The sequence below is a fragment of the Penicillium paradoxum genome (assembly GCF_028828445.1).
Source record: "Penicillium paradoxum strain IBT 22861 chromosome Unknown utg000006l_segment0_segment0, whole genome shotgun sequence".
In the NCBI taxonomy this organism is placed as follows: Eukaryota; Fungi; Ascomycota; class Eurotiomycetes; order Eurotiales; family Aspergillaceae; genus Penicillium; species Penicillium paradoxum.
This window is the reverse complement of record NW_026643184.1, coordinates 1,784,937-1,811,308: the sequence shown is the minus strand read 5'-3', so window position 1 is coordinate 1,811,308 and position 26,372 is coordinate 1,784,937. Positions and strand designations below refer to the sequence as shown.

Sequence of the window (26,372 nt, the reverse complement as noted above, 5' to 3'; positions counted from 1 at the left end):
CCTGTTCTAGCTTAGCCCTAATTATAGAGTTGAACACACCGGGTAGATTCCCCAGGGGGCCACCGAGATACATAGAGAATGGGAGTACAAAGTAACACAGGTTTTTGATTTCAAGACTAAAGATAGATTCTATCAGAGGTAAAGATACGGGAAACCCAGGATATATACAAATGGCTCGTTGTATTACCATTATGTGTTGTCTAAACCGAATAATCAAAAAGTAATCCTGCTCGTGAGGTTGAAGAGCAGCCAATACTCAACCATCTATGCAAAATAGCTCTTCCATAAAACACCGGACAAATCTTCCAGCTGATCTGATGTGAAAGCCTAAAGGAAACATTGTTAGCTACTTGCTTCCGAAGAGATATGAGGGATGAGCCCCTGAGGGCCTCAATCACTAACCTTTGCGTCAATGTGCCAGGTATCTTGTCTAGTCTTCTTGAACTCGCTGATAATCGACTTCACACTCGAACCAACGATGCCTGGATCATTGGCCGCACGGGTACTGAGCGAGGTCAATGCCTGGGGCATCCACTGAGGTGGAGGACTGTTATACGGGAAGGCCTGAATCAAAGCGCCAAGACCAAGTACAGCACCGTGACGAACGATAATTAGGCGGTTGTGCTCTGGAGTGGGAGTCCCGGCACCAGATGACACAGCAGAGGAGGCGATTCCTGAGCGGAAATTCTTTGGTTTCTTGGGGAAAGGATTGTCTGCCAGAACCTTCGTGAAGCGTTCATGGAAGCGACTGACCATCTTCTCCCGCAGGAAGATGGGGGAGCATCGCACCATACCGGAAAGAGTGGCAGAGGCACCAGCGCGGACTTCGTGCTGGGGGTCTTCGAGCATGGAAGCAATGCACTCGAAAAGCTTATCGCGATCTGCGGGATCGAGGAGGAACAAGCGGCGGAAGTAAATGATCTGAATGTTGATCATGACACGCAGTCTCTGGTGCCACGATGGGGATGTTTGTCCGATGCGAATGAGAGATTGGATGAATTCGGAGTTCTTTTCGGCTGGGTAAGGGATGTTGGGGAGATGACGGAAAACGTGGTATGCGAGAGATTGGAGCTCTGGATCTTCCTTCACATCCATCATGTGGAGAAGCTGCGCAGTAAAGACATCCGGGAAGAATGAGACAAGTTGTGTGCACTCGTGAGAAGACAAAGTGGAGTCTAGCCAAAGAAGAACCGTCTTACTGCCCGAGGTGTAGGGTGAAGGTGTCTGTTGACCGGGAGTTCTGGCCTTGCGCCACTCCTCGATTTGACTGAAAACTCCATGGATCATCTTCGTAAAATCAGCTGTGGGCGGGTAAGGATATGCGCCAACGGACGACGAAGATTTCTGGGCCTCAAGAAGATGTTGAACATCAGGGTAAGACTCGTGATATCTTGTGCGATAAATAGTTGCAAGAGTCTGGCCCATTGCCTCACGAACGCCCTTATATGGATGGTCCAGATGTGCAAGGAAATCTTCCACGATGGGCTTGTCAAGCTGGTAGTGCCAACCAGAATCAATGATGCATTGGTGCAAGAGGTTGATCTTAGAACTCTCCTTGAATGCTGCATTGGTTGACATGTCAAGGCGGAAGCTGGACAGCCAATCCACCAAGGGCCAGGCGCGTCGGGGATCCCGACATTGCAGGATCATGTGGAGGAATGTTGTCCAATAGCCGGAATTTTCGGGGGTGAGGCCATCGGTGAAGATCTTTCGCACAATAGGGAAAGCATACTCCCAGACCATAGTCCGCTGCTCCACACCTGTGTCTGTCACAGAGGATATCAAAGCTCCGAGAATTTCCGCTGTAGCACGATGTTGATGTTTATCACTGCCATCCTCAAAGACTCCCTTGATCTCTTCTTGTATTTCTTCAAAGGAGACAGCTGTAAGACCGTCACGGATCATGAGCTCAAAAGCGTAGAGAAGCAGCATAGCACATGACATGCGGAATTTGTCGGCCGATGGATCCCGAGGCTCTTGCTTCAGGTACATAAAGAACTTGTGGAACCACTGGCGAGTGAGCATCTTGCCCATCTTGGTGCGGACCTGCCACTCAACCTCATCATACTCAATGTCCCGCGCGACGTTGGACTTGTAAGCGGGCATGGTCTTACCCCACACAAGCCAACCCGGGAAATCATGGTCAACGTAGTACTCTGCCTCTGGTTGTGCAAAGCTTGAGAGATATTGTTGAGTGTATCCCTTCTCGTAGGGCTTCGTTGCCACTTTGATTTTGGAGGGGAAACGTTGATGTCCAAGAATATAGTTCTTGTATTCGTGGGTGCAAATGGCACGCACATCGATCATAGTGAACAACGCAATAAGGGCTTGGGAGTACATGCCTCGCAAACCAGGGTGGTCATCAATGGATCCAACTGTCATCAATTCGATCAAGTTATCACTGGCGATATAGTCAAAGCGGAGACCCATGGTGATAACGATAGTCGCAGCGCGACTGGCGATCTTCCAATGCGATATACGTGCCAGGTTGACCAACTCTTCAGACAGATCGGCTTTCTTTTTCTCGATAGCAGCGCGCTTGTTGTTGATGACTGCACGCTTTTTCTCAATTTGCCCGCTGACATCTTCAGTAGGAGCAATGGCTTCTACGATATCTTGGTCCAAGATAGCCATTCGCTCCATGGCGCGACCGTAGTCCATAACTTGGAACACCGCGGTGGAGCAAATCTTCTGAACGGAGGGCTTGTCAACGGCGCTGGCATCGATGAATGTCCTGATCAATGTTGGTGCATATTTCCAATTCCGTCCGACGGTTTTGGCTACGCTGCTGAGAAGCAGTGAGTAAAGTGCTCCCTTGATGCGCGCATAATCATTATCCTTGACACCCTTTTGTAGAGCCGTGAGCAGGGGCGGAATGACAAGCAGTCTACCACCATAGACAGCCTTGAGTGCCGATTCGCCTGCATTTTGGGCATTGCGGCGTGTTTCTGTGTAGAGAGAGACACAAGACTCGGCAATATCAAGGAGAAGAATCTCGTCAAGCTTAGATCGAGGACGGGGAGAAGCGTTGTGTCTTAAGCGTTGGAGGTGATACACGTTGGCTCTGCGCACAAGCAAAGCTCTAGGGTAATCCTTTCGCAAACCACTCATCTTATAAGGATGAATGTCGGCTGCTAGAAGCCTAGTCACTCGGTCGAGTACGTGGGCGGATCTCTCAATGCCCACATCAACAAACCACGATCTGAAGGCAGAGTACAAAGCGCCAAAGCAAGGGACATCATCCTCTTGCTTATCGGTCAAAAACCGATGTACCTCATGCAAGACCCAACCAGTTCTCTCGCGGAGTTCGTGGATGGTAGTATACAACTGGTCATCTTCTTTGAGAGAATACCCAGTGGGATAAGTGAAAGACTGTCTGATGGTACCATCATCAGAATTGTCTAGGGAAGCATCGGTATCGGTATCAACGTCATCTACGCCATCTGCCATCTCGACATCCCCAGAGGTACCATTTTGAGGCCCTTGTGTTGTGGTTGATGCGGCTTTGGGATCAAAGAGAACAGAAATTCCAGACAACACGAGTCGCAAGAGGACAAGGTTTCGAGAAACCTCATCTGACCAATCCTTGCCGCTGCCATCACGTTTGACAGTTGATGTCTCATGAGTGAGTGCAGATAGTTGCTTCAAGGCCGCCTCTGTCTGGCTTTTGAAGACGTCGACGGCAAATTCAATCTCCTGTCGCGTAGGTACATGCCAGTTGATGTTGAGATTGTGCACATCGGCTTGGTAGCTCCAGAGCTTCGGTTCGATACCATTCGCTTTGACTGAAGGTTCGTACAGCGAGAAATCATTGGTGTATGTTCCCGTCAGATTGAGCAGCAGGTGGTGAATGAAGTTAGAGATATGAACCGTAGGAATGCCACGGCAGTTCTGTTGCATGTACACTGCAATGTCGAATAGCTCTTGGCGGTGATTGATGACAGCACTGCCGACATGCACCACACACATGCTGAGCATACTGACATTCCAGACCAAACCACGATCACGAGGCAAAACATCGGTGCCTGTAGTTCGGGTCGACCCAGCGCCATTATCTTCGATCTCAGTACGGATAGCCCCAGTCAACACCGGGATGAACCGTTTGAGCGCCTTTTCGGGATTGACCTTGCATAGAGCGTTGCAAATGAAAGCCATTGCATCACGAGCTTGGTGAATAACATGGTTAGACACGAAATCCACAATCTTCCCTAGAGCGATATCATAATACTCTGGAGACAGAGAGGCAAGCAAAGGCATGAACGTGGCAGGGAGAGTGTTCACAATATTCTCTTCGGGAGAACCATTTCGAACTCTGGAGACGTCCGGCAGATTCTCCAATAACGTGAAGACGCGGCCCAGAAAAGCTATCGTGAAATCTCCGAAACCACATGTAGAAGATCGCAAGATCAATTCCTCGGTTGCATCATCCAGCTCCGTGTCATAGCCAAGCTGTACATCTGCCCCTTGCTCTTCCATCCTCTCCATTTCACCCGAAATCCATTGCATGGCAAGCATGTTGCAGTTGACGTCATCGCGCCCTTGGGTCAAATCGACCATTGGAATATTGTAACAGGCCGATTGAATGAATGAAAGTGCATGGAGCGATTTTTCAAGATCGTTGGCATCAATACCAGGTAGTGTCAGACCCAGCAAAGTTGTCATGTGACAGCGATAACCCTTGGTGCGCGAAATAACGCGAGAGAGCGATGTCATAGCCCGGAGCGATGAAGTAGTGCGGTGCACCTCAACAAGGCCTTGAAGCGCCGGATAGATTCTCTGCAATGCCCCAGGTAGAATGAGATGTGGTTCCAAGTAGGCCAGACCTTGCAAAGTCGACAGGGAGAAAGTCATTGCAGTGCTGCTCTTGGCATAGATTCCCATGAAAATTACATCACGGATGCAGAGTACAAATCGCCGCCTCAAAGGCTCATTCAACCGTCGCTCAGGCGGAATATCCATCTCGCCACTTTGTTCCCGGTTCCAACGCATGACGAAGAAATCAGTCAGGTAATAAACTAGCTGTGACAGAGTCTTGGTCCACCCGCCCGCATTAGAAGGATGGAAGAAGGTCTCAACGGCTTGGATAAGGCCTTCTAGTTGTGTAAGAATTGAAACCTCCGAGTCGACGCACGCCGGGGAGAGCGACATCACAATCCATCGAGCTATATGATGAGCAACTGGGTGCTTGCGCCCATCTCGGTCAAGCATGATACCCAAACCAGATGAGATATCCACTAACGCACTGTACGGGGAAGTGGATTGCCCAACAGGGATCTCCAACAGTCTTAGGATCGCGGTGAAGATAAGTGCGGATTGCTCCTTTGTGAAGATACCATACTCAGAGAACGGAATATGACCGGCCGGTAGAGAATCCCGGGCCAGTCGGGAAAAGTAGTCTAGATAAGTGGTATCAAACGTTTTCGACCGACCAACTAAGGACCACAAATGGAAATGTGTAGGCAGATGGTTCTGCGGTAAGAGATCGGCTCGCGAATCGGGAGGTGGGGATGTCGGGAGCAGCAAATTAATGAGCCCTGCGACAACGAAGGCACCTTCTGAGAATGATGTGGTATAGTGCGGCAAGAACTCTTCAAGCATGGCGGGAAGTTCACACGGGTCAATGAATAATTGAGCGAATGCGCAAAGTTTGGTCAAGGTCTTGACATTTCGTTTCAGGTTGGTCGAGTGAACGAGGCCGGACTCTGTAGGCAGGACAAACGCCTTGAGCTCTTTGTAGAGAGGCTTCCAATCTAATGTAAGATCCTTGATTGGTCTGAGATAATGCTTTCGCCTATATTTTGGATTAGCAACCATATTATCCCCGCAACAAGTCTAAAAAGCGAACTCACTTGGTGAGAAGCATGAACATGCTGGAGAATCGCTCCGCGACCGACGGGTCGATCCCGGGGGCAAGTGCCAACTCATAATACAGTTTCACAAGGCTTATGCGCTGTGCGCGAGTTGGATCGAACTTAAGTGAGAGCCAGCCGCGAAGCTCGCGTGTCCAGTGCACCGCTCCTGGGTTAAAATCGCCAGCCTCCACTGCAATATAAAGCTGATTCAAAATTTCCCGCAGGTTTTGATTCCGTTCGGATTCATCTTCCAATTCATATGGGAGATATTTGGAGTATGGATAGGTACGAGGTCGCACGCGGGCTATTGGCTCGCCTTCGCTATTCACGGCCGCGGGCTCGCCACCGGGTGAGGTCGCCCGGGAAAGCTCTTGTGCATGGTGGAAATTGTCGGATGTGAGAATTGCCTTGGGACCGGAGGCTTCCATGGTCGGATAGGAGGTAGGGAGGGAGATGGTCGATACGAAATGGAGATGGGGTGAGGGAGGAGTGGCTACTGCCGTCGGGTCCAGAGCTCTGGCAGCAATACGTCAGCAACGCCCGTGTTCCACGATAGTACCCTATTTCCCGCACAGAAGATACCACCGAAGGAGATTCGAAAGAGAGTGTACTTTTTAATGAAACTTTGAAGCTCCCACTCCAACAGGCGCGGAATTTGAAACCGGAGATTTTGTTTCACACGACTGTCTTTGCATGGGGTTCTTTTTGATTTGGTTCGCCGTAAGAGAGGGTATGGAAAGACTCAAATCCTTGGTAATCGAGCGATTCGATTATACAGACTCACTCTTTCGCATTAAACTGCCTGATATGTTGAAGGTCCAGAAGAGGTCAACGGAGAGAGAGTCGAGGTTGTGATGACATAATTTTACGGTAATCTTTGATGGAAGCTTGGGCCCTGCAGCAAGCTGTAAAGATGTAGACTAAGGTAGAGTATGTATGTAGGAGGTGCTCTTGACGCTCTTGTGCAGGATCTAAATTTCACATCTCTTTTGTTTCTCGTTCTTGATATTTATAATGACTCACTTGGTGGGCGACTGCGCCATTTGCCCCAGTTTAGGCAGACAGCCTTACGCACACAACTCGCCCAACCACCTAGGCAACGTTAGAACAAATCAGGAATGGCTGTCATTTTAACCTTTCACAACAGTCTGGCCCCTGGTTTACAACCTCAAATCATACTCCGGATATCAAATCTATATTGTACACGGCAAGGAGTCTCGGAGTAATGTTGGACCGAGTGGGGGCAATGTTTAGCCGTTCTCTTTCATGCTGGAGGCAGGAAAGAACCAAAAAGAACACCTTGGATCAACGCATAGGCCACCATGCTATACACAGCGGCTACGAGGATTCGGCTTTGCTTGGGGGAGCTTGAACTGAGATCCACGGCGCTGGTTACCAGGTACCAATACCACAAAGGATAAGCTGACGAGATGCGGTTGATGATCTGGACATGATAGCTTGTGACTGCCATCACTGCCAGCAAACCTTGGGGAACCGCCAGTCGAGTGAGCATTGATCCGGGACTGGTCGATGAGGAAGAGGGACTCTGGAATGCCCACAAGCTAGATTTGCACAGAACTGCCAACATCGGCGCCGCCAGTAGGAAAAGAGGTATATTGGAGACGGTCCAATATCGCAGGAAACCAACATCCCTGTAGAATTTGTAAGCATAAGATCAGAAGTATGCAGACATGCATTTCAATACTCAACACGTACCAATAATGAGTTTGAACCCAGCTATAGATGCTAGGCAAGGTCCACTCACACCATGGCCGAGCGTCGCTCTCGGACATGCAGTACGCGCGATAGGCCAAGACCTGGGGAATCATCATCCCAGATCCCACAATGCAGCCACCGAGAATGATCACCGCAAGACGTACGGTGGTGTGTAGTGTCGGTCCTTGAGTCAAGGTCTTCCAAGCCAAAACCACCGCATCGTATGCAAACAGGAACCCACTGAGGATCCCGTTACTGCGGACCATAGTGGCAGCTGCAAAGAGCACGGCACATGTGAGGACCCTGACATCCCTCAGACGCGTTGCCCCGTTGCGCTCGGCAATGAGGGACGATGAGTAAAGGTAAAAGCCAGTGATGTTGAAGAAAGAGACTATCGACTCTCCATAGGGCGCGGATAGAAAGGCACCCGCTGGCGAAATGATGTGAAGTGCCGCAGACAGAAAACAAATGAGATGTTGAGTGGCCGTCGCATGACCAAAGATATTGGCCGACAGACGATAGAGCGCCAGCACAGACAGGTAATGAGCTACATGAGAGAGAACTACGCCCACCACTGCAGTGCTAGCTTGCCCAGCATGTCCGCCAGAGAGGCGAATACCTGTTCGCCATATTAGAGTCTATCAACATGAGATATTCGTTGCAGGGTGAATCTAGGGAGGTGATGATATACCGGAAACAAAAAGAGAGAGAAGTTTGGAGTAGCCCCAGCTAAAGGCCCACTCTTGCTCAAATACGTATCCCTTTTCCGCAATATCTAGGAAGTAGATGCTGTCCCATCTGGCAAATTTGAGAGGTCCCGAGAGAGACTCAGACTGGCTGGCGACCGCTGTAGAATCAGCGGCATATGAGATTAAAGATGTGGAAGTGTCGTAGCCTGATCCTGGAGAACACGCAACAACAATATACAACAAGACCTTCCATGACCAGAAGGCTAGTGTCAAGCTTCGAATTGGGTTGTCCAATCGTAGTAATTTGGCGAACAGGGGTGGTGGCCTTGAAGCGGGCTGAATTGAAGCCATCACGGCACGAGTCAGCCAGTAACCAGGGCGGTTTCTTCGAATACGACCTCGGAAGCCTTCCCAATTAGGTTTCCTGATGGGGTCGGGTTGTTGGGTCCAGAGGTCGGGACAAGTTCACCTCACGCAATCTGCGGTGTGCCGAGGCAAAGTGGTGAGTTGTGAATACATAACTGTGCATTATTAGTCAGTGGGGATTTATCCCCGGCCCCCTTGCTCACGTGGGGGCTAACCTCGGACTTCGGCCATTCCCGAGGTCCAATCGTCATCCACCGATTTGCCAATCCTACGCTCGAAGATCTCTACATTACTCGATATGCACTGGGATTAATTTGAAGGGATGCAGATGTTTCACCAAAAGCCATTGGTTCGGATCCCGGACATTTCGTGAAACGAATCAATGTGCTTTTAGAGACCAAGATGAGCAGACTTGGACCAACTCAGCCCTATACCACTCTGCGCTACTCCGTACTGTAGAAATTTGCCACGGCGTCCATTATGGGGAGCATACACAGCCAATCAAGTTCTCCACTTGCACATCAATTTGTCCGAATCTCTGAGGAAGCAGATCCAAAATCCCTCGGACAGACTATCCGAACGAAAAATCTGATGTTGAGCGTGACAGTCCCCCACTAGGCTAGGGACAACGATACGGTGTCCGGTGTATTTTCTCGCATAACACCAATAACGCTAAGTCGAGCGATCTTGGCCAGACCAAGCCATTTGCTGATTTCTCAAAAGATGGGGCTTGCCAAGGTCCCTAAGGCAATATGTAAGACAACATCATGACGTCCAGTACGATATCAATGATCGCCACGGAAGCCGGATGTGTCGGAGCCCGTAACTGGCCGATCCCGGTGGGCATAAGCCAACATGATTGAGCTGTATGTTGAAGGTACGGAGTATAGTGTCATCTGGTATTGGATCGGTTCCACTCGACAGTTTGGATTATTCAATGTTCTAGTTTTTCTAGTTTTTTTCTAGTTTTTTTCTTTTTTTTTCCTTTTTTGCCCTTTTTTGCCCTTTTTTTGCCCTTTTTTTTAGATCCTCCGTACTCCGTACCTAGGCAGCTCTATAAGGCTGACCGCCCCATTCGTACGGAGGGTGTTGTTCTTTATTGTTCCTTCCATGCAGGCTTTTTGGACACATCCCTTCCACTCGTTTTCTCATAACACCCCCCTTGCACCCTGAGTTCTTTGTGCAAGTCATATTTTCAATTTCCCATCGCCTCTCCTTTTACTTTCTGCAGCCCCCCACACAATTTCCGAACTGAACTTTCCTCCCCCGCAGCTGTTGGAACACGGGCATGACTACACCATATTTCAGGTTTTGATGAAATTCCACCAAACCTTGGATCCCAAACATTGATGTGGCTCCGCTAAGGCTCAAGAATGCTATTGAATCTTGGCCTTACAGCGGATGTCGCAGCTGCCCATGTAACTGAACCTTTCAGCCAACCAGAACCACAACCTCCCACCTCTGCCATCTACTCGCCAACCTTCTCACTCGCTACCTTGCCGTTGTTGAACTCTTTTTACAATCGTCCCAAGCTTCCGGATGGTTCTACTGATTGCCCAGGGCTTGTGTCCTCTATGGCAATGAGTTCAATCGAGTCGGCCTCCGACTCAGGTGAAGGATCAACTGTTGTTGCCAGGACCCGAGCCACCCATTCAAGCACAGGCCGGAAGCCCCGACCCAAAACCACCTACCAGTTCGCCCATCCTGCCGGTCATGCTCGTCACAAGCGGTTGAGACTTCGCCCCAAACTCCTCCTACAACTACAACAGGTGTCGCAGACTCCCCGGCCCCTACCAGTAGTAGATGTCCTTCCATCCAAATCTTTTCCACCGATTCTATCTCGCAAGTTCCCGGCCATTTATCGAACCAGAACCGGACTAGGTCCGTATGACCTGATCGTTGTCATTAGCGAACAATACGACCGCACAGTAGGCACCATTCCCGAGAAACAAGTCAGCTCAGAGGATGAGGACGAAGATCATCGCGAGGTCGTCGCCACAATCTGCCAAAAGGTGCAAGAGGATGAGCGGCTCAAAGGAAAGGCAGAGATATGTTTGAATTTTGGGCCTGTTTGGGACGCGTCACCTCTCCCTAGCGGGTCCTACGAGTTTGTCGCCGAGACGGATACCGGCGTGCAGATTGTGCGGTGGGCTTTACGGAGTGGGAGAAACCGCCGGATGACTGCGCCTTCGGGGACCCAGTCGAGTGAGGGTGGCAAACGCTTCACCTTCAGTGTCATCGATCCCACCACTCGCCGGCATCCCGTTCTTGCTTCCATGACTCGAAACCAGTTGGAAGTCAACAGTGAATACTCCCCGGCTGTTCGATCCAGCACTGGGCCCACAACTCCAAGCTCGGGAATGTCGGTAGTGAGCGACCTATCCGATGGAGAAACACCTCTTAATGGAAGCTCAGTCACCTTAGATGATGGACTGCGAACTTTAATTATTGTCACAGGAATCTGGGTTGCCTTCCGTGAAGGATGGTCAGACAAATTCAATTATGCCGATCGAGTGTCTACAACAGGTGCAAAGTCGATCGTGTCTCCATCTGCTACGACAGCCAAGAATAGGTCGGACAGTTTCCCGGAAAGCGATAAAGCTAGTCCAGGGAAAGATCCAGCCAGTGGGGGCAAGCGCTGCATGTCCATCTCCAACATGTACCGGTCGAGCACCCCAACCCCTGTAGATGGAAGGCAATCCGGTAGCCTATCCAAGCGTTCTAACTCCACTGGTGCGGCATTCATGGATCGAGCGAAGCGACGATCTGCTTCTGGACTTAGCACTCGTTTGAACCGACACAGCATGTTCACCACCTTGGGCGAGAACGGCCGCGATATTGTTGTCTCTCGCCCTCCTTCTATCATTCGCCAAAATTCTGCTGAAATGGAAGACACACCTCGGGCTAGTCAATCCAACCCAAGATCCCATGCAAAGCCAGAAGATGACACCCTCAAGTCAAAATTGGGGTTAGACCGAGACAATCCAACTTTTTCCCGCTTCACACAGCACAACAGCATGCGCAAGAAGAAGCGGGAATCTCTACTTCCCGACTCCGCCGACTCAAACCTCAACAAAGGCAAACTCCGCCATCGCCTCAGCTCTATCTTTGGCATCTTTCACCGCAAACACGATACTCATTGACACCGATTCCCTATTTCTGGGGCATGTCCACGCCTACATCATGTCCGTGGCTAGTCCACGTGTAGGCATATTCACAGGACCCTTTTTTGTTCCATTGCATCTAGCATAAGTTTGGGCGTTCATACTTTCTACGGCGATCCGTCTGGTACGAATTTCCGCCGATCTTTCCTTTTCTTCCACACCCATTCCTCTCTGTTGCATTCCAACTAGCATCTTGCACCCTTTGCATTTGCACATCCTTTTTACTTTCTTTTTTTATACCTACTTCTTCTCACCATTTCTTACAACTCTATACCCTGGCGGTCCAGACTTGATATGTCCATGCTTGCACCTCATCTACACATGTACATCGTTAGCCATCTATCTGTCACGCTGTAAATGAATAAAATACCCCATCTCCTACCGTCAACACCTCATCCTTCCTCATTTCATTGAATTTAGTGGGTATCAATGGGCACATATCTTTTGCGCTACACTAGATACTAGTGATCCCTAGCTCTCTCTAGTAGTGAGCCCTAACATCCCCAGCCATAACACGATCAGCCCCAGACCACACTCAAACACTAAAACTGCGCAGTCTTATTAGACGGCGCAGCGGTATAAAGCTGCTGTCCATTCTTCTTAAACCCAACAATAACCTTCTGCCCCTCCGCGCTAATAACCCACTGCGCAAAGCGATCCGCCATCTTCTCATTCTCCGCTCCCTTCCCAACAAGCATATGAGCCGGGTTAAGCAAAGGATCACTCGGCGCATCCGTCGCCGCCTTATAGATAGTCGTCCGATTCTGCATTTCCGGATCAATAGAAAGGAAAGTCCCCCGATCCGTGATTGTATACTCCTCCAGCAAGATCGCCGCCGTCAGCGCCTGGATCGGATACGCAATGTACTGGTGGTACCACGTCGAGTACTTCGTCGCCCAGGGGACCTGCCCAATTTCGATCCACAGCTGGGAATCCTTGATATTGGTGGCAGACTTGTCGTACCGCGAGAGGAAGCGCACGGGGGGTTCGGTGCCGGCTTCGGCGGCGGAATAGATAGTCGAGAACATCGTCTTGATGTCATAGGATTTGGACAGCTTGGCGGGGTTGGAGGCAGGGCCGACGAGGAGGAAGTGGTCGCGCCAGGCGTACCAGGCGGGGGATTTGGCGATGTTTTGCTTTATGGCGATTTGCTCGGCTGCGGGCGTGTAGGTGATGCCGACGTCGATGGTGTCGGATTTGAGGTAGTTGATTGATTCGGTGGTGTCGCTCTTGTACCAGGCTACTTGGAATGGGTCTGAGCCGTTGCGCACGCTGGATTGGATGAAGGCGTCGGCGAGCGCTGTGGTTTTGTTTTAGTCTTTGGGTTCGTTGGTCTGAGGTACTTGGGTAGCTTTGGGTATGGGCGAGACGCGGGTGGCTTTTGCTAAACTTACCCTCAATCAGTCCGCTCTGGCCGGCACCGCCGTTGCCGATGCGAAGGAGGACTTGGCTAGATGAGTTGTAGCCTCCGCTATAGATTGCAGCAGGGTCGACTGCGTAGGCTGATGTAGCGAGGGCCAGGCCCTGGATTAGGGTGAAGGAGCGCATGATGACCGATAACGAACAGAAGCGGGGATGGAACCAAAGATTGACTGGGAAATTGGCTTTTATAAGGCAAGTAGTATGAAGTCACTATGAAGATAGATATATAGGTTCTCGCTTGTCGTTTCTGGGCCGGACTTCAGGGGGGCCATCTCAACATGGCGTGCGGGCCTGTCTATCCTTGCGATGAACGAGTATCCCGTACTCCCTACGGCATATAGAGTTAGTCTGACTCTCTAGCAATGCGCGCTAGAAAATATCCAGAATAGATCACCCTGCGTGGTGGTGCTAGTCTGGAGCCTTATCCGCACTTCCGATCAGATCTGTCTGTGCCAAGGCAATAGTGTGAGAGATGGTCGGGATCTACATCACCCTTGCCTGTACTCCGTAAAGCCGACGAAGATCAGCGTGAACTCAGACACTGCATGTGGACTCTAAAGTTGTGACCTCGTTGTCTGCAGGTGGTGATTCGTCGATAGCTCCTCGTGGCTGATTTAGACTGGGCTGGCCACAAGACCGTGGAACACATTTCGGAACAGTGCAGATTCCCAGCAGATGGTTGTGGATTCCAAAGCGAAGTATTGAAAAATAACACTGTCAAGGTCGGTGCCAGCGCTCAATGTGGTCACTAGAATCAACCTAGTACCTATTTGTATACCGCTGTACGGAGTAGGTGAACTGAGCTCAGAAGACCTAATACCGCTTTTGGGTAGCTTGTTTTGATCATTTTCCTCTCATTTCCCAATTTGCCTCCAACAGCGCCAAGTCTGAACTGCATGAGGGTAAATTTTGAGATAGCTAATGCAATCTTAAGAAATACCTAATGCGCAACCTTATGAGCTGCGTCATGGGCCGCCTTGAGAGCCACCCGATGATACTCGAGAGTCGAGAGGGAAAGTTTGAGGGGAAGGACAGTTCTAAAAGAAAGCAAGGATACAGCAGAGAAGAGGAGTATCTACTAGTAGAGGATGACATTCGATGGTCTCATAGTAGACCTCTTTTCTTTATTATTTCTGCTTATTCCAATCTCAAATGAATTTTGGTGAAATATACATATCTCATTCGCTCTATACATCGTGATTCGGAGTACTACGTGTTTTCTATTTTTGACAACCAGGTAGCTCGCTATAAAAGCCGGGACTCTAGTTCAGGATCATGAGAATGCCTGTTGTTCATCTATTGATCATGGTACTTGTAGTTCAAGTCACCGGAACCACCAACCCAGAACGAATCCCGGAAAACATACGCTCATAAGATGCCATTAGCAAGTTCCTCCCGTCAAGAACGGGTGATGAGATATTTAATCTACACGAAATGGCCTGCTCATTTGAAACAAAATTGACTTTCGTTCATAAAGCGACCTAATACGACCCGCGTTCCCCCCTAAAGAACGCATAAAACATATGATCGCAATGTGATTCACTCCCGAGTCGAAAGATCCAACAACCTCCTCCCAGTCCCTATTTTGCGTCCTAATAGCCAGTAAAACATGTCATGTCTTGACACTGTTCAATTGAAATGCTATTGGACAGTACCATATGCACATAAAATTCCATATCTCTCTTCAACATTTACCGCTCAAGAGCAGTAACAGCCTTGGGAACATACGGCTCCTCCAGATACTTAATCTCCTCGGCCGACAGCTGGACCTTAGTAGCAGCAACAGCCTCATCAATGCGCTTAATACTGTGCAGTCCAACAATCGGGTTCACACTGGGGTGAGTCAAAGACCAGGCGACAGCAACCTGAGCCATGCTCACACCCTTCTTATTAGCGACTTCCTCAACCCGATCGATGATGGCTTTGTCAGCCTCAGACTCGCGGCTACGAACAAACATCTTCAGGGCGCCGTCGCTGTTCTCGCGCACTGTCTCGCGCGAGCCCCAAGGACGCGCCAGGGCGCCACGGGCAATTGGTGACCATGGGATGATTCCGACTCCTGAGTCCTGGCAGTAGGGGATCATCTCGCGCTCTTCTTCACGGAAGATCAGGTTGTGGAAATTCTGAATGCAGATGAATTTGTGCCAGCCATTGCGCTCGGCGATGTTTTGCAGAGCTTGGAACTCCCAGGCCGCCATCTAGAATTCCCGGGTTAGTGCAGTTCTCGCTTGGTAGTTGGGAAGCTGAAAGTCGGAGCGGATTAGAGTAGAAACGTACCGAGCTGGCACCAATGTACCGGACCTTTCCACTCTCAATAACATCGTTCAGGGCCTTCATGATCTCCTCGCGTGGCGTTCCTCGATCCAGTCGGTGGATCTGCAGCACGTCGATATAGGTGCCTAGACGTTCAACGCTGGCATCGACGGCATCGAAGATGTGCTTACGCGATAAGCCGGTGCGGTTGACAAAGGGGCCATCGTTCTTTGCGGATGCAGCAATGGGTGGGAAATTGCCCTCGTCGTCAACGCCGTAGAAGCACTTGGTCAGAATCACTACCCGGTTGCGAGGGATGTTGTACTTTTTGAGAGCTTTTCCGACGATTTCCTCTGATTTTCCGTGTGAGTAGACATCTGCCTAGTCGGGGATATTAGTTAGCAAATTGCGAACCATCTTTACAAAGAGGGCAGTGGTATGGCTCACCGTATCCCAGGTGTTGATGCCCTGCTTGTAGGCATATTCGATCAGAGGCAATGAGTCTTCCTCGTCCAGAACCCAATCTTGCCATTGCTTGCTACCATATCCCATGGTTCCCAGGATAATCTTGGAGATCTTTAGACCCGAGTTTCCAAGGCTGTCGTTTTTTTGTGATATCAACATGCTGTCTTTGCGAAGTGTTTGCTATGAGGGTCTTACCGGACATATTCCATGTTACTCTCAGCCATTTTGAGTAACTTAGAAGATGCAATAAACTCTAATGACAATTAAGTTGTTAGTCACAAGAAGTCGTTCCAAGGTTGTATCCATCGATCTATCTTCATATGGAAGATGACGTCGGGCCGTGGGACTGGGGGAAGAAGGAGCACGGGGAAACCCTACTGAAGTGGAAACAGTTATAGCTTTCAGAGAGAAAAAAGAAGATATGACAAGAAGCTAGAATTTGCAGTCGAATTTATCGAGAATAAAGAGGCCTGGAAGTGAGGGGAAATTAATAATCTACTTTTGTAGAATCTGCCGAAATTCACAAGCGTGAGATGTATAGCCGGCGAGTTACCGGGAAGCGTTCCGTCCGTTGATCCACTGCACTTAGTCTGATCGTCCGGTCTAGAAAGTCGGAGACTAAAACTTCGAGGTGAAGGTGACCGCGATATACGCATTCAGATATTCTATTCTGAAGTAGTATATATCGACCTGCGCGAATGGTCGCACGATCTCGGGTGATATTGGTCGTTGAACTGTGTTACGGGCTTTTATATGGCCTATCGTAGAGCAAAGCAAACGTGAAGTGATTTGATTTCCCATAGTGAAGTTCTCGATGCATACATATAGCTACCTACCTTGCACATTAAGGCTTGACTTTCCTCAAACCGTGCAAGTCTGCTCGCCAAGGGGTACCCATGTCTTCAGTATCTGTAAGACCTGGTACATCGCGCGGAATGCCGCATTGTTTGGTGTTGCAGATACTTGCATATATGAGGCTGGTCTTTTTTCTGGCTCTGGGTCATTGGTGGGATGGTGGAGCCAAGGGATTCGATTAGGCGCGAATCCCTCCGCAGTCACACCGTTGCCAAAGCTTCCGAATTTTTCATTGAGGGTTTCATGGACTAGGTCGAAGTCTTCCCAGCGAACAATTTCGGTTGCTGCGTAGTAATGGAGAACAGTGCCAGGCCAAGGAACGACGACCTTTCCATTTCCGTTCTTGTCTATGTGCCCAAGACTTTGTTAGTCGATCAGGTGGCAGACAGACAAGAGATATAAGCCACTTACACCATGAGTTGCAGGGACCAGACCAGACCATTTCAGACATTCTCGATTGCACCCATTGGTTAAATGCAGTCTGCGCCTGCCCTGTCACAGCCACTGATCGCAGCTTGTCTTTCTGGAGCCGAGATAGGACTCGAGTCATGTAATTACTCGCTCTCTCGATGCCAGGGATGGCAGATCCGTTCACGGGGCAGATTGGTGGGTTGAAAACTGTTGCAATCATCTTTATTAGAAGAGCTGACTCCATAAGACATCGCTATTCTTACCGAAAAGGTTGGGGAATCCAGCAACCATCGCAGCCATGTAGCTCTCGCAAGGTCCCTGGCGATCCCATTCAGCAGTCAAAGATCGCCCATCGCGACCAATGACGGGGAACCGTGGCTGGTATGGCTCGAATCCGGTGGCATACACCAAAATGTCACACTTGTATTCCGCGCCTGATGCAGTGATGAGGCTGTCCTCTGTCAGTCTGTCGATTGAGTCTTGCACATACATGGCATTGGGCTTCTGCAGGGCATCCAGATAGTGGCCACCTGGAGTGAAACGGCGACAGCCAGCCTCAAATTGTGGTAAGAGGGCCTTCAGGAGAGCGGGGTCTCTGATCTTAGATTTCATAAACGACTGTGCCGATGACGTAAATTTGGCTTGAGATTCAGTTCCTTTCCAAAGTCCCGAAAAGCCTGCGGCCAGCTTCTTCTCCAATGCGAAACAAAAGTCATAATACTGCGAAGGAGATGACTCGAGAGCTTGTTTCTGTTCCTTGGAGTCTGTGTATGGATTAGGACTTTTCTTCCATGATTATTTATATCTTTTTGTGTAGAGACTCACATTGACGCTGAATAGCACCGTCCTCGGAAAACACATGCGGGAGAATCCACGTCGGGCCTCGGGCAATGTTGATGATCTGAGAAGTGACTTGAGAATCCGGCGCAGTCAGCATGGTGTGGCTTCAGAGAAGCGCTTCAACTCCGTTGCTTACCTGGCTGCAAAGCTGCCACGCACTGAACGGCACTCGCACCATTTCCAATCACAATCACCCGCTTGTCCACTACATTGATGTCCGTGGGCCAATTTGCAGTGTGCAATTGTTGTCCTTGGAAGGAATCCTGGCCCGGGATCTTGGGGATCTTGTAGTTGTTCAGCCGTCCGACAGCATAAATGAAGACATCAGCAATAACAGTCTTTTCCTCGTGAGAAACCACATCACGGAGAACCACTGTCCACTTTGAGGACTTCTCATCCCACTCAGCCGATTTACATTCGGTATTGAAGGTCATGAACCGACGAAGATCGTGCCTGTCAGCCACATCCTCCAGGTATTGGTGAATCTCTGGAGCTGGTGGGTAAAACGACGACCAGGATGGATTGGGCGCCCAACTAAACTGATAGGTGTGGGAAGGCACGTCGCATGTGCATCTATTTCTTAGTTAGAGACGTGTCTATCCATCTGTAAACAAAGCTGGCATGGGGGAAAACATACCCGGGATACCGATTTTCATACCACGTACCCCCAAGGGAAGGGTTTCGGTCATAGATTTCAAGGTCAACATTAGGCAGGGATTCAGTCGCATCGTGTGCAAATTGAATTCCCGAAACACTACCAAAGCCGTTAGACATAACCATCGTCTCCGGGCTCGAGTCCAGTATACACGTACCCAGCACCGATGACCACAGCCTTCAGCGGACGTGCTACGAAAGCACTCGGGATGAGATCAGTCGCCATTGCAGATGCTTGGTGGAAAGAGGATAGCTGCAGAGGAAAGATTCCAGGACACGGTTCGGAGGAGTGGTGGCTGTTCTTTATAGGAAAGCAGCGTACTTGTGCTGTCGGTCGCCTGCGTAGTCCACTTGCTCTCTGAAGAAGCGAGCAACAAGTTTTGAATCAGTGATGGTACTGATTCACAATCAACTTTTGTGTTGCCTTTGTTGTTGTTATTGCCTGTGTTCTTTCACGTTCAAGTCGGTATCACAACGTCTCGGAGAGAGAAACAATAAGACCCAGGAAGGTAAAGTAGATAAGCGAAGAAAGTCTGAATAGAATACTGTATAGAGAAGAAGCTCGTTGGTGAGTAGTAAAAGCCCAACGGACCCTTCTGGCGGAGTCTTAAGTAGATGGTAATCTGAGCCGAGGGATGCCAAGCTTAGAAGTCTGATGCCCTTCTGCAGGAAGAGATGCAAGATTGCGTTTTCCCTGTCGATCATGACGATAGATCAGCAATAGTCTGGCTACAGGCCTTCATCATCAGACCTCATATGACCTTCAGTGGCGCTGAACGTAATTGGCTTACTGCGCCTTAGAAGGAATGGAGGTCACTGTCAATATCTGCAGACCCATTCGATAGGTCAATTGTATTTTTGTCCTTCGAGACTGAAGATCTCTTCCGGATTATGCCATTGAAGAAGCAGGACAAAGGACAGCAAAAAGCAAAATGAGATAGCAAGCAAACTAGCAGAGCAATACAGATGCACAATGACATGTCCCGCGTTTTCCCTTTTGGTCTTCATCGCTGCCATCTCTGTCACGACTACAGGCTTGACCATCCACTATCGAACTTTGATCACTTACAGTTCAGTTGATCATCTTAGCTATCGGGAGCCATCTAGTTGATTTACCGTCATGCTGATTACAGATTTTCTCACAAGTATGTCGATCTGTCATCCTGGATGCTGAAAACGTGTCTGACCCAGCCAGACCACTACCTCAGCCCCGAATGGGACCCAATCATCTTCATTCCATGGGGACAGTCCCACCGCATATTATGCCAGCCAATCGAGTGCATTCGAGTCATATGCTTGACATCAAATGTTGAGAGCGGTCCAGAAGCTCCAAACCACTGGAACTTCTACATATCCACATCTGAGGAGAACAAGACGGCGATAATGCTGGAATGCTCGCCAGGGTTTGGGGAACAAACCACGATCCTTGAGTCAGGGTGCAAAGCTGAAATCCTCTTTGAGGAGAAGATGACCTTGAGCCCAGATGATACACAGATAGTCTTCACATTGGGTGTGAGCAGTGGGCTTACAGTAGGGGATCTCCACCAGCTGATCATTCGACACGGCCGTCACAAGTATGAGTTCGACGATAGCCTGTGTAATGGCCGAGCCTGGGTCGCTGATCAGGTCAATCTGTTCAATCGCCACGGAGTCTTCACTAATCAGGATGACGTTGCGCTGCTGGACTATCAAATCCGAAAAAGATGGCCAGCACAGGTTCCCGCGCCACTCGAGATGGATAGAGGCGTCTACTATGCATGACCTCAGACTGCATGTCTTTTCATTTTTTGCTATCCAGAATGCCCTCCTTGAACCAATCTTCCTCGGTCGAAATACATCATCCCTGGTTTGATTTTGACCTGTATTGTGTGCATTGTACATTTCTTGCAGTCTAGAACCAAGGGCCAAGCATCATTGTTGCACCGGAATTAGATGAACATTTCCCGGTTTGTCTTGACTAACTTCCGGAGATTATTAGTTAGGTGCTGTATATACAATGCACTGAGAAGCTTGTCGTCTAGACTTGGATGCAAGGGATTTGATCCCACCTTATCATGTACTACAGTACTATGTACAGTCATCAGTCTGCCAAGCACATGTACGGAGTATGGAAAACCCTCTCTAACACGGTGAATATATCTAGGAATTATTATAGATTGAGCCAATTGCAAGTGTGCCCAAGATTCCAGTCTTCCCAGAGAAAAAGGCGAGATCGACACCTCTCAGATCTACACAATGAGTTGATTTGCGGACTTCCAATTATCAATATGGTTACCTCCATCGTCATAAGTCGCCCCGTGGCATAGTTGCACAAGGCATGTCTTCGCATTCAGGATACTACTGGCCACCAACACGTTACACATGCCTTCAGTCCTATCGTCATGTGGCTTGCCCCCTGCATCCAAACAAGCCCATCTCCCATCATACTAAATCTATTCCTATTTTTATATGGTTTGCAAACCCTACCTTGTTCTATGGGGAGACCCTGATTAGGTGATGTATCGTGGCGTCACCGGCATGTGTACAACGGTGAGCTCACCAATTCTGCCACCGCAGACGCTCTGGGCTCTCCGAGCCCCCCCCACCATAAAGCAGGCGGTGAGCAACCTGTGGGGTAGGACTCCAACCAATCAGCGCCTCGGGGTCCCGAAATGGCGGCGAAATCGGATGTGTCCCACCCCTCGGTCTGGGGGCATTGACTTCAAGTGAGTCATCTTATCTTTTTTTTCCTTTCTTCAACTCTTTTCACATACTGCAATCATGGCGATAGGAACGGCCTCTTTGCAGGATCGCCTGGAGATATGGGCACAAAGGTTGAACAACCTGACTGTCTCTCCATTGACCCGCGATTACCCTGATACACAGAAGCAAGAGCATAAGAGAGCCATCGAAGCGTTTGAATCTCTCCAACTTCCCAAGAATACTCAATCGCAATTACAAAAGCTTCCAGGCTCGGCCTTTACCGTTTTCTTGACTGCCTTTGTGATTCTGGTAGCCCGATTGACTGGTGATGAGGACATTGCTGTGGGGACAAGCTCCGATGAGGATGGCCGCCCATTCGTCATCCGGGTTCCCATCAATACCGCGGAGACCTTCGCCCAGCTCTATGAAAAAGTAGACAAGGTTCGCATGCCCATATCTTAAGATCATTCATACTTTGCTCCATGCTCTAGGATCTAGTGCTAATCTATCTGCATTGATAGGCGTTTAAGGAAGGCGCTTCTCAAATCGTGCCTTTGGGCAGTCTTCGCTCGTACATTCAGGAGAAATCCAAGTCCGAACGCACTCCAGTCCTGTTCCGATTCGCGGCATATGATGCCCCTGCAGCCTCGCAGGATTATCCTGCAAACACATTTGATACCACTGATTTGGTAGTCAATGTGGCACCCGCCAAAAATTCCGATGGTTCGGCGACGGAAGTCGAACTGGGTGCATACTATAACCAGCGATTATTCTCGAGTGCCCGTATTGCTTTCATTCTGAAGCAATTGGCTGGTGTTGCTATCAATGCTGCCGCCAACCCAGAGGAGGCTATTGGGCGCATCGACCTGATGACTGAGGATCAGCGCGCATTGTTGCCTGATCCAACATCCAACCTGAACTGGTCCAAGTTCCGTGGTGCTATCCACGATATTTTCTCTGCCAATGCCGAAAACCACCCAGACAAGCTGTGTGTGGTTGAAACTCGGTCGAGCAGCTCTCCTCACCGCGAATTTACCTACCGCCAGATCAATGAGGCTTCCAACATTCTCGGCCACCATCTGGTGCAGTCTGGTATTCAACAAGGTGAGGTTGTGATGGTATATGCCTACCGTGGTGTGGACCTTGTGGTTGCTGTTATGGGAATCTTGAAGGCCGGTGCCACATTCTCCGTCATCGACCCTGCCTATCCCCCGGAACGCCAGAACATCTACCTCGATGTTGCCCGTCCCCGTGCATTGGTGAACATTGCCAAAGCTACAAAGGATGCTGGTGAGCTCTCAGACATTGTGCGGACTTTCATCAACGAGAACTTGGAGCTCCGTACCGAAATTCCTGCGCTCGCCTTGCTAGATGATGGAACCCTCCTTGGTGGTTCGATCAATGGTCAGGATGTGCTCGCCAACGAAGTTGTACTGAAGTCCAAGCCTACCGGCGTCATCGTTGGCCCTGATTCTACCCCGACACTGTCTTTCACCTCCGGCTCGGAAGGACGACCGAAGGGCGTTCGTGGCCGACACTTCTCACTGGCCTATTATTTCCCTTGGATGTCCGAGACCTTCAAGCTCACACCGGACGAGAAGTTCACTATGCTTAGTGGTATCGCTCACGATCCTATCCAGAGAGACATTTTCACTCCGTTATTTTTGGGTGCTCAACTCTTGGTGCCCGCTCGGGAGGACATCCAGAACGAGAAGCTTGCCGAATGGATGCAGAAGTACGGTGCCACTATCACCCACCTTACACCTGCTATGGGCCAGATTCTTGTTGGCGGTGCCTCTGCTCAGTTCCCTACTCTTCACCACGCATTCTTTGTCGGCGATATTTTGATCAAGCGTGACTGCCGTTCGCTCCAGAGACTTGCACCTAACGTGAACATTGTCAACATGTACGGAACAACCGAAACCCAGCGCGCTGTCAGCTATTTTGAAATCCCCAGCTACGCTAGTCACGAGGGATACTTGGATACCATGAAGGATGTTATCCCCGCTGGCCGTGGAATGTTGGATGTGCAAATGCTTGTTGTTAACCGCTATGACCCTACTCGCATTTGTGCCATTGGAGAGGTCGGTGAGATTTACGTTCGTGCCGCCGGCCTTGCAGAGGGCTACCTTGGTTCCCCTGAATTGAGCGCGAAGAAGTTCCTTACCAACTGGTTCGTCAAGCCCGAAGTTTGGGCAGAGAAGGATCAAGCCGAATCCAAGGACGAGCCCTGGCGCCAATTCTACGTTGGTCCTCGGGATCGTCTGTATCGCAGCGGTGATCTAGGCCGATACACACCAACCGGAGATGTTGAATGCTCCGGTCGTGCTGATGACCAAGTTAAGATTCGCGGTTTCCGTATCGAGCTTGGAGAAATTGACACTCACCTTTCTCGTCACCCTCTCGTCCGCGAGAACGTGACCCTGGTGCGAAGAGACAAAGACGAAGAACCCACCTTGGTCAGCTACTTCGTGCCCGATATGAACAAGTGGGCTTCCTGGCTGGAGAGCAAGGGCTTGAAGGATGATGACTCTGCTGATGGTATGGTGGGTTTGCTGCGACGATTCCGTCCTCTCCGCGAAGATGCTCGTGAGCATCTTCGTAGCAAGCTCCCTACATACGCAGTGCCCACCGTCATCATTCCCCTCAAGCGCATGCCTCTAAACCCGAACGGCAAGATCGACAAGCCCGCACTTCCCTTCCCGGATACCGCGGAGCTCAGCGCCGCCGCACCCCGCCGCCGCTCTTCCGCATTGCAGGCGCTGTCTGAGACTGAGCAGACTCTTGCCCAAGTATGGGCTAAGCTCATCCCTAATGTGACACCTCGCATGATCGGACCGGATGACTCCTTCTTCGACCTCGGTGGTCACAGTATTCTAGCTCAGCAAATGTTCTTTGAGCTCCGTCGCAAATGGCGTGGCATTGACATTAGTATGAATGCTATCTTCCGCAGCCCATCACTGAAGGGCTTTGCTGGCGAGATCGATCGCTTGCTAGCTTTGGAATCATTCGCAACTAGCGATGAGAAGACTCTCGCCGGCGCTGTGCAAGCTTCCAATGAACCGGATGACGAATACTCGAAGGATGCCGCTCAGCTTGTGAATGAACTACCGAAGACTTTCCCTCAGCGTACTGAAGCTATGCTCACCAGCGAACCTACAGTGTTCCTCACTGGTGCCACTGGCTTCCTTGGCGCGCATATTCTCCGTGATCTGCTTACCCGTAAGGCTCCCTCCACTAAGGTAGTCGCTCTTGTCCGGGCAAAGTCCGAGGAACAAGCGCTAGAACGCCTTCGCTCCACTTGCCGCGCTTATGGTTTCTGGGATGAAACATGGACCTCTAAGTTGCAAGCAATCTGCGGTGATCTTGGAAAACCGCAATTTGGTCTCTCTCAACCATTGTGGGACGACTTGACTAACCGTGTGGATGCTGTGATCCACAATGGAGCTCTTGTCCACTGGGTCTACCCCTATTCAACTCTCAGACCGGCCAATGTTATGGGTACTATCGATGCCTTGAAGCTGTGCGGCAGCGGTAAAGCCAAACAGTTCTCATTCGTCAGTTCCACTAGTGCGCTCGATAAGGATCACTTCGTCCAAGAATCCGAGCGTATCATCGCCGCTGGTGGCAATGGCATCAGCGAAGACGATGATATGGAGGGGAGCAGGGCTGGCCTTGGAACTGGTTACGGTCAAAGTAAGTGGGCTGGTGAATACCTTGTCAAGGAGGCCGGCCGCAGAGGTCTGAGGGGAACTATTGTCCGTTCCGGATACGTCCTCGGTGATTCCGTCACTGGAACTACCAATACGGACGATTTCCTTATCCGTATGCTCAAGGGTTGCATACAACTTGGTGCTCGGCCTAATATTCACAATACCGTCAACATGGTACCCGTCGACCATGTGGCTCGTATTGTCATTGCCTCTGCCTTCTATCCACCGACATCCGCCGTTGGTGTCGCCCATGTCACTGGACACCCTCGCTTGCGCTTCAATGAGTTCCTTGGTGCACTAGAGCTCTATGGATACAAAGTGCCTCAAGTTGATTACGTTCCTTGGTCCAATGCCCTGGAGCAGTACGTCAATGATGGCGAGCATAACGACAAGGAATCTCAGCATGCTCTGTAAGTCCCCTTTCCCATTTGATGGTGCCCCGTCCAGTCCATCATTTAAAACTATATTAATTGATATTAATTATTGTGTAGCATGCCGCTTTACCACTTCGTCACTTCCGATCTTCCCTCGAACACCAAAGCTCCGGAGTTGGATGATGTCAATGCAACAGTGGCTCTGCGGGCCGACGCCGCTTGGTCGGGCGTTGATGCATCAGCAGGTGCTGGCGTGACCGAGGAATTAGTTGGCCTTTATGCCTCATACTTGGTGCAAACGGGCTTCCTTCCTGCACCTACCGTCGCTGGAGCTCGTCCCCTTCCTGTTGCCCAAATCAGTGAGGAACAGAAGAAGACTCTGTTGAGCGTCGGCGGCCGTGGTGGTACCTCTTAAATTTTTGAGGGAAAAAAAAAATTTTGTACATAATCTGATTTTAAAGTATCTATATGAATGACACGGTCCTAGATATCGGAAATGAGTGCAGAGATGTGGCTTGTATAGAACCCTTCTAGAGGCATTTAGTTCTGCGAAAAGGCCCGATTCGCCGATCTGCCCCTTCTCCCTCGGGCTCACCATTTTCCCTCCCCCACTGCCCCTCGTATCTGGCAATTTATATATAGTCTGAACAATATCCTCTTTGTTTTCCCTCTCATTCTTCCATATCTCCCTTTCCACAATTCGTATTTCATCATGTCTGAAGGTAAGTGTGTGAGCGGACTCTGTTTTTGCGCGTTCTTGGCGAATCCCATCTTTCCCCATCAATTTTTCCCGCCTTCATTCTTGTCTTCCCATTCACCCCCCCAGAGTGCCACGCCGATCACACTGTTTGAGCTCCGTGAGAACGTTTGTTGGGATTGACTGTCTCCCTGATCATTCGTGTAATCCTCCCGCCTC

General features: G+C 49.9%; 8 protein-coding genes across 8 annotated transcripts; 3 read left to right on the top strand and 5 right to left on the bottom strand.

Annotated features, from left to right (window-relative positions):
- Positions 1 to 264: 264 nt before the first annotated feature.
- Positions 265 to 6,280, bottom strand: N7457_007113 (proteasome activator BLM10; the record flags this gene model as incomplete). The annotated part of the gene is made up of 3 exons (XM_057178156.1): positions 265 to 327; positions 403 to 5,791; positions 5,850 to 6,280. 3 exons carry the CDS (start codon positions 6,278 to 6,280, stop codon positions 265 to 267), a joined length of 5,883 nt encoding a protein of 1,960 aa, XP_057029900.1.
- An 836-nt stretch (positions 6,281 to 7,116) lies between these two features.
- Positions 7,117 to 8,608, bottom strand: N7457_007112 (uncharacterized protein; the record flags this gene model as incomplete). The annotated part of the gene is made up of 3 exons (XM_057178155.1): positions 7,117 to 7,504; positions 7,569 to 8,187; positions 8,260 to 8,608. 3 exons carry the CDS (start codon positions 8,606 to 8,608, stop codon positions 7,117 to 7,119), a joined length of 1,356 nt encoding a protein of 451 aa, XP_057029899.1.
- A 1,388-nt stretch (positions 8,609 to 9,996) lies between these two features.
- Positions 9,997 to 11,766, top strand: N7457_007111 (uncharacterized protein; the record flags this gene model as incomplete). The annotated part of the gene is made up of 1 exon (XM_057178154.1): positions 9,997 to 11,766. The coding sequence occupies one exon, from the start codon at positions 9,997 to 9,999 to the stop codon at positions 11,764 to 11,766; it is 1,770 nt and encodes a 589-aa protein (XP_057029898.1).
- A 563-nt stretch (positions 11,767 to 12,329) lies between these two features.
- N7457_007110 (uncharacterized protein) lies at positions 12,330 to 13,335 on the bottom strand (the record flags this gene model as incomplete). Its single annotated transcript, XM_057178153.1, has 2 exons — positions 12,330 to 13,087; positions 13,182 to 13,335. The coding sequence occupies 2 exons, from the start codon at positions 13,333 to 13,335 to the stop codon at positions 12,330 to 12,332; spliced, it is 912 nt and encodes a 303-aa protein (XP_057029897.1).
- Positions 13,336 to 14,900: 1,565 nt separating this feature from the next.
- Positions 14,901 to 16,151, bottom strand: N7457_007109 (aldo/keto reductase; the record flags this gene model as incomplete). The annotated part of the gene is made up of 4 exons (XM_057178152.1): positions 14,901 to 15,407; positions 15,487 to 15,843; positions 15,910 to 16,060; positions 16,123 to 16,151. The coding sequence occupies 4 exons, from the start codon at positions 16,149 to 16,151 to the stop codon at positions 14,901 to 14,903; spliced, it is 1,044 nt and encodes a 347-aa protein (XP_057029896.1).
- A 637-nt stretch (positions 16,152 to 16,788) lies between these two features.
- On the bottom strand, positions 16,789 to 18,913 carry N7457_007108 (flavin-containing monooxygenase; the record flags this gene model as incomplete). The annotated part of the gene is made up of 7 exons (XM_057178151.1): positions 16,789 to 17,129; positions 17,194 to 17,400; positions 17,457 to 17,957; positions 18,019 to 18,105; positions 18,170 to 18,606; positions 18,671 to 18,787; positions 18,846 to 18,913. 7 exons carry the CDS (start codon positions 18,911 to 18,913, stop codon positions 16,789 to 16,791), a joined length of 1,758 nt encoding a protein of 585 aa, XP_057029895.1.
- Positions 18,914 to 19,807: 894 nt separating this feature from the next.
- On the top strand, positions 19,808 to 20,448 carry N7457_007107 (uncharacterized protein; the record flags this gene model as incomplete). The annotated part of the gene is made up of 2 exons (XM_057178150.1): positions 19,808 to 19,832; positions 19,883 to 20,448. 2 exons carry the CDS (start codon positions 19,808 to 19,810, stop codon positions 20,446 to 20,448), a joined length of 591 nt encoding a protein of 196 aa, XP_057029894.1.
- Positions 20,449 to 21,447: 999 nt separating this feature from the next.
- Positions 21,448 to 25,871, top strand: aarA (L-aminoadipate-semialdehyde dehydrogenase; the record flags this gene model as incomplete). The annotated part of the gene is made up of 3 exons (XM_057178149.1): positions 21,448 to 21,810; positions 21,891 to 25,492; positions 25,574 to 25,871. 3 exons carry the CDS (start codon positions 21,448 to 21,450, stop codon positions 25,869 to 25,871), a joined length of 4,263 nt encoding a protein of 1,420 aa, XP_057029893.1.
- Positions 25,872 to 26,372: the final 501 nt, after the last annotated feature.